At 47.5% G+C, this 13622-nt stretch overlaps 1 protein-coding gene across 1 annotated transcript in view; it reads right to left on the bottom strand.

The window, feature by feature from the left end:
• CACNA1G (calcium voltage-gated channel subunit alpha1 G) overlaps nt 1–13622 on the bottom strand; it is a gene marked incomplete at its 3' end in the record, with an annotated part of 137244 nt that overhangs the window by 54909 nt on the left and 68713 nt on the right. Inside the window, exons 10-14 of the mRNA XM_080356526.1 lie at nt 9620–9771; nt 8941–9126; nt 7683–7797; nt 6820–6975; nt 2579–2647 (exon numbers count right to left, since the gene is read on the bottom strand). Of these exons, the coding sequence (XP_080212652.1) occupies nt 2579–2647; nt 6820–6975; nt 7683–7797; nt 8941–9126; nt 9620–9771 (678 nt within the window). The remainder of the gene's footprint in view (nt 1–2578; nt 2648–6819; nt 6976–7682; nt 7798–8940; nt 9127–9619; nt 9772–13622) is intronic.

Raw genomic sequence — 13622 nt, 5'->3', positions numbered from 1 at the left:
CCACAGACTAATTAACCTCCTACCAGGAAGACAGACTGCCTCTGGCTCCAAACGCGGTCCCAGAAAGGGATCAGAAAAAATAAACAAACAAACAATTGCTTAATTTTTGCTGCTTAATTGCACACTGGGCAGGTATTAGGACAGATATCTGTCGAGAAACTTTGGGATGAAAATTGACCCTACGATTCTCTCTTAACTTTTATACCACAGCTTAAAACTCCCTGTGTGTAGCTCTTTCTAGTGATGCTTTGATGAAGGAATCCAGGGTTCAGAAGGGGCACAAGAGACCCTGAATTTCCAACACAATTAATGAGCACATGTCAATGGATGCCCCACCAGCACGGAGAAGATCCAGGTGGCAGAACCTGATAACGACTGCCCTGGATGGTCATTCCCTTCCCAGCTGTGACACACAACAGAAGCAGAAGTTTGGGGGATATATGATGTATCATTTCAGGATTTAAATTCCACTGTATTATTTTGAATATCGGAGGTTGAGATAGGCACATCCTTGGGAGGAGAGAGGTTTTACCATTGCTCACAGCGTGGTGACCTTGTGGCATGGACCAGATTTGGTGCATCCCTGTGCGCCCCTCTGATTCTGTCCATTGGCACTGCAGAAAGGCACTTAGGGTGTGGTATAGCTAGGATACACCCAATGGGCAATGGTGCTCGCCAGAACGATGCCAAAAAAGACCCAAAAGAGGATTCATGGCTGAAACCACTGCTGTGGCGAAGGGCACCAAGCGCCATCACGATGTACCTTGGAAGGGAGGAGAGGTGGGAAAGGTGGGAGGATGCTGGGATGAGAGAAGCCAAGCAGACCCTCACTTCTGGAGCCCCAGAAAACCCCACCAAAGCTCAGCTTTGCCCCGGGATCCCTGGCCAGCACTGCGGAGGTTTGGTGCTCGGGTACCTGTTGGTTGTAAGAACCCAGTGGGTTTGCAGCATGGGATGGGAGGAGATGACATCTGACAAAACATCCAGTGCCCTCCACCTCTTTCTTATGCAAAACTCCAGAGGGATGAGCCCCCACAGGGTCACTAAACAGTGAAAGGGTTTTTTTTCTGGGCAGACTGGATGCTCTCAGACATGTTTTTAAGGCCAAATAGAGTGTGATGTAAAGTGTTGCCTCATAACTTCCCCTCCTGAGCACCCAGGACTTCTGTGCTATTCAGGAAAGCTCATCCTGCAGGACACAGACGGGGAAGGTCAGGAATGCACCTTGCAAGGGGGAGCAGTAAAGTCAGGCTGGCCTGAGCTTTGCTGGAGTCAAAACTGTGTCTCCATATGAGCAGAAGCTCCAGCTGGCTGCAGGTTCACTCCCTGCAGAGGCTCCCGGCTCAGCCTGTCAGTGACCCTGCCAGGAATTACTCATTCTCCCTAATGGGTTATTAAAAAGGAATAAATAATGGGAAGAATTTTATATGATTTGTATTCCTGGAGTGCTCTTTAACAGCCCAAAGGAAAGTTTTAGGGTGCACCATGAGATGTGTGCTGAGATGGAAAAGCAGAACTATGTGGGGACTTCCCACCCCCCTCCCCAGCACCAAACCCCACATCTGGAGGGTAGAAAGCATCCCCCCCCGAAACACCACGTGCCAGACTCAGTACGGTGCAGGCAAGCATCTCACAGCTGGGGCTGCTGCCCGTTACCTGTTCTTGCACTCCCAGTTTGCCTTTCTGGATAGAAAAGGGGTTATGAGAGAAGAGGGAGTTAAAATCCTTTCAGGAAACGAGGGTACGTCAAGATGGACCAGATGGTACACCAGCTAAAACAGCCTGTACCCAAGGGGACTGACACACTGGGATATGATTGGAAAGGGCTTTTGTGCAGAGGAAAAGGCTTCTTGGAAAGGACAGAAAGGAAAGGGATTGGTAAAGAGAAAGATGAGGTTGGCAGAAGAGTAAGGTTTGGGGTGTGCTGAACCTCGGAGATCCACAGCTTCCTCAGACCTGAATGGGACCATTTCACAGGCTAACCCACGCTGTAACGCAGCATCTCACCAGAGATCCCAGGCAGCCTTTCTGGGACACACCACAGTGCAGCTGCCACCATCCTGCTGAACACGGGGCTCCCTGCACGTGTCTCCACAAACAGGCTTGATTCCAGGTCCCTTCACTCCCAGGCACCCTCCTCTGTCTGCATGATGGAGGGAGTGCTGGGCAGATGTGCGCAGCCATCAGCATCACCCTCTGCATCCCTGGGCAGGTCCCAGGATGTGACCATGCAGTGGAGGGGCTGTGACAGCCCTAGGGAGAGTCTTCCCCAGGGCAGGTGTCCAAAAAGAAGTCGACAAGAGCTGGGCCTGGAGATACATCAGCTGTCCTGAAGCACCCACCTTAATTTAGCTGTGTCCGCCAGAGAAGGAAGGGACGTAAAATCAAGTCTGACTCAACAATGAGGGTGACAAAAAAAAAAAAAAAAGAAACAAAAAAAAGAAACAAAAGCACCACCAAAATACCCAAAGAACCCCCAAAACAACAACAGCTACTACAATGAGAACAGCACCACAGCGTGTGACCAGGCACCACAAGAGAGACAAGCACGGTGGTGGTGGGACGTGCTGGTACGTACCCCCGACGAGTCGACAGGCAGCTGAATACAGCTTAACTGCCCACTCGCATCTTCTCGCTTGGAGATCTCCTGAAGGAGAAATGGGGGGAGGGAGAAGGAGGGGGGGAAGGGGAAGGGGGGGTTCAATTTTCACAGTTTCAACAGCAGGACTGAATGGGGAATCAAAAAACACATGAGAAGAGGGCGGGAAGGAGAAGGGAAAGGGGAGCAGCGCTGGGCACCCACTCTGCTCAGTGCAGGGAAGGGATGGAAGATCTCGGATGGAGCGAAGCCCTTCAGGGGGACCAGCCTTACCTTTAAATTAAGTGTTTTGAGCAGAGCTTGCTTCAGCTCCTAAGTGATGACTGTGCTAATGAAACATCAGCTAATTATTGAAAACATGATTATGGTTTGGTTTGTTTTGCAGCTGCATAATAGGATCTTTATTTATGACACCTTCATTAAGCAGCAATGGAGGCTTTTAATGAGTGTTTGATTAACACAATATCAGTCCTCTTACAGCCAGGTGAAATACCTAATTCAAGGAAAACCACCAGAACCTGCCATGAGTTCAGATCCCTCCTTGCTAACGTTACTGGAGACATCCATTTAAATCAATGGGGTGCCCAAACAGAGCAGAATCTGCAGGCACAGCCCCATCTTGGGGACGAGAGTCACATCTGCTGGGACGAGTGGCCCCAGCATCTCTTCACAGCACCAGAAGTTGATTTTTCCTTGTCCACTTGGAAAGTATACATCATTTTTCACCTCATTGTATTTTTCCTTCCCCAGGGCTTGCTCTTCCCATGTTCCCTGGCACATTTTAGCAGCACAGCCATGCCTGGTCCTGTCCCACGTTTGTCCCACGGGCTTAATTTCTTGCCTACATTGCAATGGATCTTTTTGGCCGGTTGCTAAATGGGATGTAAAATTCATCCCACTCCAGGACAGGATGAAGAGTTTGAGAAAGACAGATCATCTTTGAGATCTGGATGTCTGGACAACAGTGTCTTGTTAGCAAAGTAATTGACACTTAATTTAAAGTCCTTGGTTGTAACAGAGAGAGACATGGAAAACCGATTGAAAGAGAAAACACAGAAACACTTTTCCTTCACAAGGAAAATCCCACTTGACATCAATAGTAATGTGAAAGGTAAGGGATGCAAGAAAAACACCATCCAAAATCCCTACTGTGAGAGAAGGGATTATTCCCTCTAGTGAAGCCCAGGAGTCAAAGCCCATATTTCTCCAAGGATGCTGCATCCAGAGAGCAGTTAATATCCTGTAGAGGAAAGGATGGAGGGGCTGGAGGACCTGGGGTACCAGGGAGGTGGGGGCACACAGAGGATAGGAAGGAACAAACCCACAAGTGAGGACCAATGGGGACACGAAACTGGGAGGATTACCAATGGAAGAATACTCTTTGGAGATAATACTATTAGAAACTCCCTCGGGAGCAGAGCTTTATGCCTGACAAAGAGGAGTCATTGCTTGCTTCAGAGAGAAGTCCCCAGGGCAGGGATCCGAGAGGTCAGGCAGCAATTTCAAATTATCAGCTCGATCAAACGGAGTCCCCTGCTCACCTTCCCTGCACCAACACCAAGCTCGAGTTAAATCGAAGAACACAGGGTCAGAAATAACCACATTGTATGAAGTCTCGCACAAAAGAAACAGGTTACCAATTAAAAAGAAAGGAAGGGGGAAAAAAAAAAAAGAAACAACCCTGCAGAATATATTGCTCCATATTTAAAGTTTGGAACGGGTCTTTTTTGTTTCTCAACTGCTTATGTACATCTGCTGCCTAGCAACCAGGGTTGCAAAGCCACGCACTAAAATTAACGAGGTGCTTGCCGATTGACGAAAGACACTCAAGGACCAGGGAGATAAAGGCAGCAGGTCCAGGATTGTGTTTCAGCCCAGAAATCTGAAGGAGAATGGAAAAAACAAAACAAAACAACTCAGAAGAAGGGTCAAGTGCAATCACAGGAGGGAGACGCTGGGGTTTGCTTACAGCGAGAGGTGATCTCTCTATTAATTCTGCTTAGGAGAGGATCCGTTGTGCGCTGGCTAGCAAAATCCAGAACAAGATCTGTCTGCAAAGCTACACACTGACAAAGCTGAATAAACATGAACCAGCAAGACCTGGCTCCCGACCTCCAGCTCCCCATCTGCTGCAGGAGACTGAATTGAACGGAGGGATCTCTTGATCCCATTGCAACTCACTGGAGGAGCATGGAGAACTCCAAACAACAGGGATGTGGAAGGAAGATTATTATTAGAATTCCATCAAGGACCAATATACAAAATAGCACTGTAATCACAGTCACAAATCACAGAAATTTGGTGCGAGTTCACTGGAATTGCTGTGGTTGGGCAGAATTGGCAAGAGAGGGTTTGATCTTTGGAGGCTGGTCCCTGTGCTCACCTCCCGATCCTGGTGTAAGCATCACTCACTGTCTCAGTGCTTTCCTGAACCAGAAGTTACTCCCTGATTTACGTTGTTAAGGTGTTTTTTGTTGCCTTTTTTGTCGCTCTGCAGTTAAAGCCCATTTGCAGCTCACACAGAAATCCCGGCACTGCCCTGGTAGAGGAGAAGCAGTCGCAGGTGATGAGGCAGCCCTGCTGCAAAAACCAACTGAAAGCAGATTTCGGGCATGCTGCGGGTAGTTCAGCTCCAGAGAAGACAAACCCTCAAGGACGCAGTTATTGAAATAAAACTGCAGCGCATTAAGCCAGGGCAGTAGTTTCCAGGGGGTTATGCCGCGGTACCAGCTGGCCGCAAAGCGAGCGCGGGGTCAATTGCTGCCCAGGGAGCCAGGCGTGCGGGAGCGGGAGCAAGAGCAAGCCGGCGGGCGAGCATGGGATGCTCTAGCGTGAAAAACTGGGCTGAGACGAGGACCAGAGGTGCCAGCATCCCCCAAGGAGCAGGGGCTGGCAAAGGAGCTACTGCAGTGAATGGCTGCGTCCTTTTCTCTAAGCAGCGGGTGAAGCAGGTGAGCTCCCGCTTCAGCGACCTTCAGAGAATCAATTTACTCATCTGAACAGACAAAGGTTCAGTTTCGGAGCCGTCATCACAAGCTGACAAGGAGCTTTTTACCTCTTCTCGCTCGGGCAAGGGAACATTGTGCTATTTGGAAGAACCTGGCAGTGACCTTCTCTTCGGCTGAATGGCAGCTGGGGGGATTTACAGATGGAAACAGCTACAACAATAACAATTAAAAAGAAAAGCACCCACATGGAGAGAGACGATACAAAATATAAAATGAAAAAAAAAAAATCTTCTTGCTATCTTCTGATATGACTCCACTAATTTAACTCTAAACTGTGCTCAAAAAATAATAATACACATAAAAACAGCTTTGTGCATTGTTGTTCAGAGGGATGCACAAGCAACAAATCTTAAATAATATTCAGTCACCCCAGAACACTTATAAATATCTAAGGTAACATGTCAAAGCACAGCCTATACAAACAGATCCCAGTGAACAGTCTTAGGTTATATTTTCCTCTCCAACACCCTGGGCAGGGTGTAATTGTCCCAATTTACTGCCAATCTTGGCCAGTGGGATGATTTTTGTGGAGAGTGGGTGGGCATGGCAGTTCCTCCACTCTAGGCACAAGGTGACATGCTCACTCACTCCAAGCTGGACAGTCAGGGAGGCATGAAAGTTGGGAAGGGATGAAAAAAGCTTCAGTTCAAACCTAAATGCCCTCCCGTCCTTCCATGAAAACCTCCAGCAATCCAGGATGTCTCAGGGAGGTTCCCAGCCCGAGAAAACAACCGTCAGAGAGCAGAAATCATGTATTTTAAAATGTGCAGAGTGCTGCAGAGCTGGAAACGGGAAGAGCTCTGTAAACACATACCATCAAAAAAGATAATCGTGCCACTAATCTCTTACCAGCCTGAGTAAGTTTTCAGGAGGGGCTTTTAATCCGGCTGACAAACACGGTGAGAACTGTTTCAAAGACACTGTCATAGCAGCGATCCCATCTGCAGTGCCTGACTCACCGCTGAATTCCCACTCCTGCATTAATGCTAACGACGCTTTTCATTTAAGTCCTTCGTTTAGAGAGCTTGCGGTATTAAATTGCACCGTCGCTAAGAAAAAACAATCAAAGCAAAAAAGACCTAATATTTCCCCCCCTGTTTTTCATGTACCACTCTTTTAAACGTATTGCTGACCAACTCAGAAATCAAATTCCAGGATCTGGAGGCCCTGAAACTTTAGAAGAAAGCAAAGGCGCAAGTGCGAGGACATTACCTCTGTCTGGAAACCCTCTACCAGGATGGCCACCAGCAGGTTAAAGAGAACGTAATTCCCAAATGTCATGAGAGCAATGAAGTAGAGAGCAGCCCAGGAGGAGGTCGATGCCATGCCGTTGTAAAGAACCTTGTTCCAGTCTTCCTGGGTCAAAATCTGCCAAGAAAAGGTATCAGGAAAATGAAGATACTGGAGGATGACACACTGTTTTCCCCAAGCCTGTTTTCCCTGTGCTCTGGATGGGTCAGACAAGCACCCACTTTTGCGGTATCCAAAGTAGCTATAAGCACAGGAGGATACACCTGGTCCAAGCCACCTTCTGAGCCAGAGAAGAGATGGGACCGAAGGGACCAGGACTCCCACGCTGCTGGTAAGGTCCCAGCCCAAACTGCCCCGGTCCAACCCACACCAGGGGACATGTTCATCCATAAGGAACTGCAGCATTGTGTGAGTCTGACCTTTCCTTTGGTCAGCCAGAACAGCTAAAAATGCTCCACAGATTCCAGACTTACAGAGCTCAGAGCTGCTAGGACAAAAATCTGCACATATCAATTATGGGTTTAAACCAGATTCTGTTCTTTGCTGAAATATCGCTGCAAGTGGTCTCAATCTTCTTCATCCCTCCCTCATACACCCACTCGGCCCACACCCTGCACATACAAAAGTCTCCTGCCTTGGCAGCCTCTCTTTATGAACTTTCTCCTTTATTTTTGAAAATGGTCTGAAACATCCCGTGTTCCCTCACTTGTGGTTTAGGATGCTCTCCCTTCCATAGCAAGGAGCTTCACTAAGCTCTGTCAGATGGTTTGACAAATAACCCCAGCCCAAAACACACTTGAATTGTGGCATCTTCCATTCTGTACCTGGAAAACCGTGACGATGGCCCAGAGCAAGGAGTCGAAATTCTTCCTGTCGGGCAGCGTGTCGCCGTCTCGCTCCGAAGCGAACTTGCAGCCAAAGAGATGCATCCCCAGGATGCTGCAGGGAGGGAAAGCAGGGGCTCAACAGGAGACGACATCGCTCTCCTATTAAAAACTAATAATCATACAGCAGGGCTGTGTTTCTTTATTTCACCTGGCCCATTCTTCAGTTTTTTTCTTTCAAAGATGAATCATTCATTCTCTGAAAAACATGCCTCAAGATTACGCAAACCAGTTGTGAATGTGGGTCAAATCTGTCAGAGTTTCAACTGAAAAGTATGCCCGCTCCTTCTTTTTCTGCTTTGTTGAAGTCAAAACATTGTCTTTCAACATTTTCTAAACAAAATGTTTTGACTTTCTGTTTTGCAATGACACATTTTCAGCAAAATATGCTTAAATTGAATTAGGAAGACAAAAAGAGTTTTTGTGAAATGCCTGAATGAGACATGTCAGGGGACCTGAAACAGCTTTTTCAATTTTGACAAGAAAACAGAATACCTTTCATTATAGATTGATACTAAAAGAATAATTTGTTTTCCCCTGCTCTCGGGCCAGTAACCTGAATAATCAAATTATTTACAGCTCTGCTGAGCACCATGGCTGCAAATGGCGGCTTCGGAGTGAAATGTCTCACTGGGACATTATTCCATGGAAAAGAATGGCTTTCTTCAGCCTTCCCAGTACTTGAATTGCTGGAACACCAGAGCTGGCTGTTACAATGAGACACACTCTCCTCAAAATCTAGACCAAAATCCAAAATTTGGGGCTACATCAAGCCTGTTTCTAACATTTCCAGTGCAGAATCTCACCTCTCAGAGGAAGAGGCCATGCAAGAGAACAAGCACCACCATGGCTGACTTTATTTTAGGAACATTGCCCTCTCCTTGGCAATATTTTTAGCACCGGGCTTTCTGCTAGTTGGTAAGTAATGTAACCACCGTCTTGGGGTGATGTCAAGGAATCATCCAGCAGGAAGATTTTCCTTGTAAATCATCTTGCAAATACAGACGTCTCGTTTGGCCAGAGTTAAGAGAACTTAGTCTGGGCAGCAAGTGACAACCAGCACTGGCCAGTGATGCTGTTCCTGGGGCCATTTAGCTCAGCCACATCCTGGTCTGGACTCTTACATCTCCTCACCTCACCCTGGGATCCCAACTAGAAACGCAGCACAACCTCAGGACTTAGAATTGGAAAAGCTCACCTAAAGATGAAGATGAAGAGCATCAACAACATGCAGAAGGTGGCCACATTGTCCATGGTCTTCATGAGGACTACGAGCTGGCGCTGGAGGGCTGGCATGAAGCGGACCAGCTTCAAAACTCGCATGAGCCGAAAGGTCCGCAGGACCGAGAGCCCCCCGCCTTGCTGGCCCACTATCTCCCACACACTGAGGGAGACAAAGAGGAAAAAAATCATTGCAGGATGAGAAGACAAAGCCTAATATCAAGGCATGGAGGAGAGGAAGCAAAGGGAGGGTGAAATTCAGAGAGAAGAGGGACGGAAGGTGGGTAAATGCCCAGATGAGTTGGACCGGAGAGTCTAAAACACACCAGCAAATCAGGGGCTGTGGCTGCCAGGGCAATTACAGTCTTTGCTTATGTCAAAAAAATAAAGAGTTACTTCATCAGGCACTGGTTGTACTGTTTGGATCCTTGACATTCCCAGGACATTGGGACTAGCAGCTTTCTGCTTGGGTCTCTTTCTATAATGACCATAAAATAACCTTCAGATATGTATCAGCAATTGTGTCTAACTGTATTGATTTACAGTAGAGAAGTATAAAGTGTCATGGGAAGGTACTTATGCCAAACTCTCCATTACTTTCTGTTTAATTAAACAGCCAAATGAGGAGAAACATGCATAAAGCTCTGGGTTTGTACCTAATCACCACGATGATGCCATCAAAGATGTTGTATGGATTCTTAATGTAGCCAAATGGACCATAAACAAGGACTTTCAGCAGCATCTCCAGGGCAAAGAGGCTTGTGAAGACGATGTTGCTGATCTCCAGGGCGTTGGTAAGCTCCTCCGGCTGGGGAATGAAGAGGAGGAAAGGGACACGATAAGCAGCACAGCTCCATATCCAAAATTACACCTAGAAATACAACAAGCCCTGATACTGCAAGTGTAGGAATACCAATGCTAATGGTATAGTGAGAAAGTGGCAATAGCTCACTCAAAGCCCAGGAGAGAGAGAATAAAAGTACTATCAGAGTATTTAAGGTTTATACACCTGTTGTAAATTGAGCAGGTAAATCCAGACATTGACTTCATGTTAATCGCAGCTTTAGTGTGACCACAGGAGGTTTTAGCGCCATGTACTGAGCCTTAACACTTCCACATCCTCCAAACCAATCCTCCTTATGCAGAAGGGAGAGCCGGATTGTTTTCTCGCATAAATAACCTTTTACAGCCTGTCTTTTTATTTAATATCTCATCAAAAGCTTTAACCTAAGACTTTAAAATGCAGAGATTTGAGGTGCTACAACTAGAATGGCTCAAAAAAACTCATTATCAGGAAGCCCCAAATCCCGCTACTGAGGAAGGGCCCAATCCTGGCAATTCAGGCTACCAACCTAAAAACACAGGTACAAAAAACTTCTAACAAACAGACTTCCAGTAACCTTAGACCTAAATTAATATCCTTCATGTTTTTCTAGCATACTTCTCAGAGGGTTCCCAACAATGCCTGCAGACACCCAGCGCTGTGCTTTCCCCGGCGGGTAGGCGTGCATTATTGGAAAACATATGGCAGAAGACAAAAATCGGTGGTGTGTTCTGTTTAGGATCAGTCAGTGGCAAAGACAGTGGCGGGATCTGCCGTATCAGATCCCTTCTCCCCATTTAACCCCAGCACATGGCTGCAACTGCATGTTTCTACTTAATTCAAATGAAGAGATGGCATCCTGCTGGCAGGTGCCCATGGGGTCACATTGGCAACGCTGAGGTGCCCAACAGGGCAGTGGGCTGGTGCGGTTCACTAAACATTTTGCACACAGGGTGCTGGACTCCTCCTAGGGGTCATTTAGCACTTAACTCCCTCAGATACTTTTCTATATCCCCACATGTAACCACCCACGGCTTTAGACACCCAAAGACCATGATGGGTTATGGCCAGATGCACAGGTTCACCACAGCTACACCACGAGCAGAAGCCAATGTGCAACATGAGCTTTTGATGGCTTCATGGAACACCTTCACAGCTGGCCAGAAACCTTCTACAACAGACCAGGAGATGCCATCCCATGGCCCAAGCTGTAGGGTATGACATGAGGTGACCCAACCCCAACACGGGAGACAGCAGAAAGGATGACTCAGGGACAAGGTCAACACTCAATCAACTGTGTTTCAAAGCCCCAAGAAACTACAGTGACCAAAGGCTTCACAGATACATGCTGGCAAATAAACAGATCAATCCATGTGGGCATTCAGCTCGCTCTTTCTCAGGGTTGAAGTCTCCAAGCACAGCGGGCAAAGCTCTTACAGCTCAAATTCCTTCAACCCGGTGTGATGGTAGATGGGGACACAAATTGGTGTGATGTTATCTCAGTGCGGTAGCGTAATCCCTGGGGACTTGCACTGATACCAGTGGGAGCTTGTGATGATACAGCAACAGTCCCAGGATAGCAAAGAGGGGGGGACAGCAGAAAAGCAAAAGTAATAAAAAAGAACAAATAGGGTGTGTGTAACACTTCCTGTACCTCAAATATCCTTGCTGAGGAATGGATCCCTTGGCTAGAGTTTGCTAAACACACCAAACATACAGCCCAAATCGCTTCCTTGCTGAGCTGGAGCTAAAATACAAATGCTCCAGCTCCCAATATTAAATGCAGCCCTGGTTTAAAACCATATACCTATGGGAACACTCAGACACAAAGTAATAAATAGGCCGAGAACTTACATGTCAAGCTGCACCTCAGGACAATTTCAAATAGCTGAAAGTCTACATTAGTCACAAAAAAAAAAAAAAATGCCAACTCATTCATGAATGCCCCAGCGCCCAGGCAGGCTGTGCTGTTATCATCACTGCAGCGATACTGCTGGAAAGGAAACGCGTTCCTGGAAGCTTTCCTTCCCATCCATCAGCCCCGCTAACCCAGGCCCCAAAGGCTGATTTCCACCCTCTGTTCCCCGGCTCTGACCGCGCTGCCAAATCTAACCAGCCCCCCGGGCACAACGCAGTTCAGTCCCTGGATGGATGAGCAAGAGCATCACAGCATCTCCCACAGCCGCTGCCTCCCCTCCCCGGGGGGGCTGACATGGAAAACCCAGCCAGCCCCCGCAGGGATGTCGTGTTAATAGCGTGGATTAATGGAACTTTGCGCTTCACAAGCACCTTATTGCTGGAGATGTTATTGGGATGGATAAATCCAGATGGGAAGCACAGGCAGGGCACAGCGAGGTGATGGGGGGAGCCACAGGGCAAACAGCATTTATGCTGCAATCCTCCCAGGGACCCCAGCATGCACTGGAAGGGCTATGACCCCCCAGGCCATGAAACATCCCACCAGGCTCACAAGAGCCTCAGATATCCCTGGCATCGGTGCAGGAGGGCTGTGAGTCAGCCCATACAATGTGGTGATGCTCAGTACCCATGGAGGCACAGGATTCATCCATCTCCACCTGCTTCACCCCCCAAAAAATGCCTGGACCCCCTACTCCTCCTCTGCACACTCTTTTCCACTTCCTTTGCAGGAAGTGGTTTTTAATGTCTGAAACATTAGGTGCCCGTAACAAAAAGGAAGAGTGAGATCTCCTGAACCAGAGATGAGAATTAATATTCCAAAAATCTCAGATTAATGGCCAAAATGGGCCATTAATTCTCCCTTTCACCCTGTCAGGAGAAGAAGGGGGGTCTCTGGGGCAACCTGGAGCTCTACCAGGGGAGGGCGAGGGGATGCACACTGCAACCAGACCAGCACAAATCAAGGAGTTGTTTTGCTTTGGCAAACAACACATCCCTAAACAATTGATATGGGGTGATGCAAAATTCCCAGAGGATTTTTGCAGCCGGGTGGGGAGGGCTCTCCCCTAAGCCGCTCACTCCTGCCTGGGGGGTCCCCAAGGCAGCTCAGGAGCACCCCTGCAACAGCTCCGCGTCCCTTCCAAGGGACACATCATTGCATCCATGAGGCACCCACCCGGACCCCTGCCACAGGCACCACTGGGAATTATTTACAAAAATAGAGGTGAGCTGATACCATGATCCTGCCCAGGGGGATCATGGCTGGGCAGTAGGGATTCCAACACTTCTGAGAATGCCAGCTACAGGATTTCCACACAGCTATAGATGCATATGGATAATAAGACTGTTTATAAGAAGCTTCTGCTCTAGAGAAATTGCAAACTCGTCTGAGACATCCTTCCTTAGACATCATTACAATACAGCAGGAAACTAGCTTTTCTCTCCCATAGGAACTGAAATTGTCATCCTATCTTAAAAAGGAATACAGAGTTTCAGAACTGGTGAACTGAAACACACTGTGCCCAAAACTTTGATAGCTCTCCCCTCCATTTCAGTCCCTATTCCCTTATCCATTTCCTCCGTACCATAAATTAAACTAAATTAAAAAACAAATAAAAGTCAGCTTGAAGAAGAACATGGAGCTTTTCAGTCACCAACTGTTCAAATGCTCATTTCGTATCTGTAAGACAATGTATTTAAGAAAACAAAAAAGGCAGTTCACTGAAACTACTTCCCCCCCCAACATCTTCAAGTTTGATAAGCTGCTGTTTTCTGACAATAACGGTCTAATCAAAACAATATTGACCAGTTTTAGACATAATGTACCTGGTAGAGTCACCAACTCCTGGCACACAACCAGTTCCCCAGATCCTCACCGGGCTCGGAGGAAAAGAGCCAGTAAAATCAAACAGTTTCCC

This window comes from Nesoenas mayeri (genome assembly GCF_963082525.1).
Source record: "Nesoenas mayeri genome assembly, chromosome: 19".
NCBI lineage: Eukaryota > Metazoa > Chordata > Aves > Columbiformes > Columbidae > Nesoenas > Nesoenas mayeri.
The sequence above is the reverse complement of the archived record's forward strand: the minus strand, read 5'-3'. Positions and strand labels throughout refer to the sequence as shown.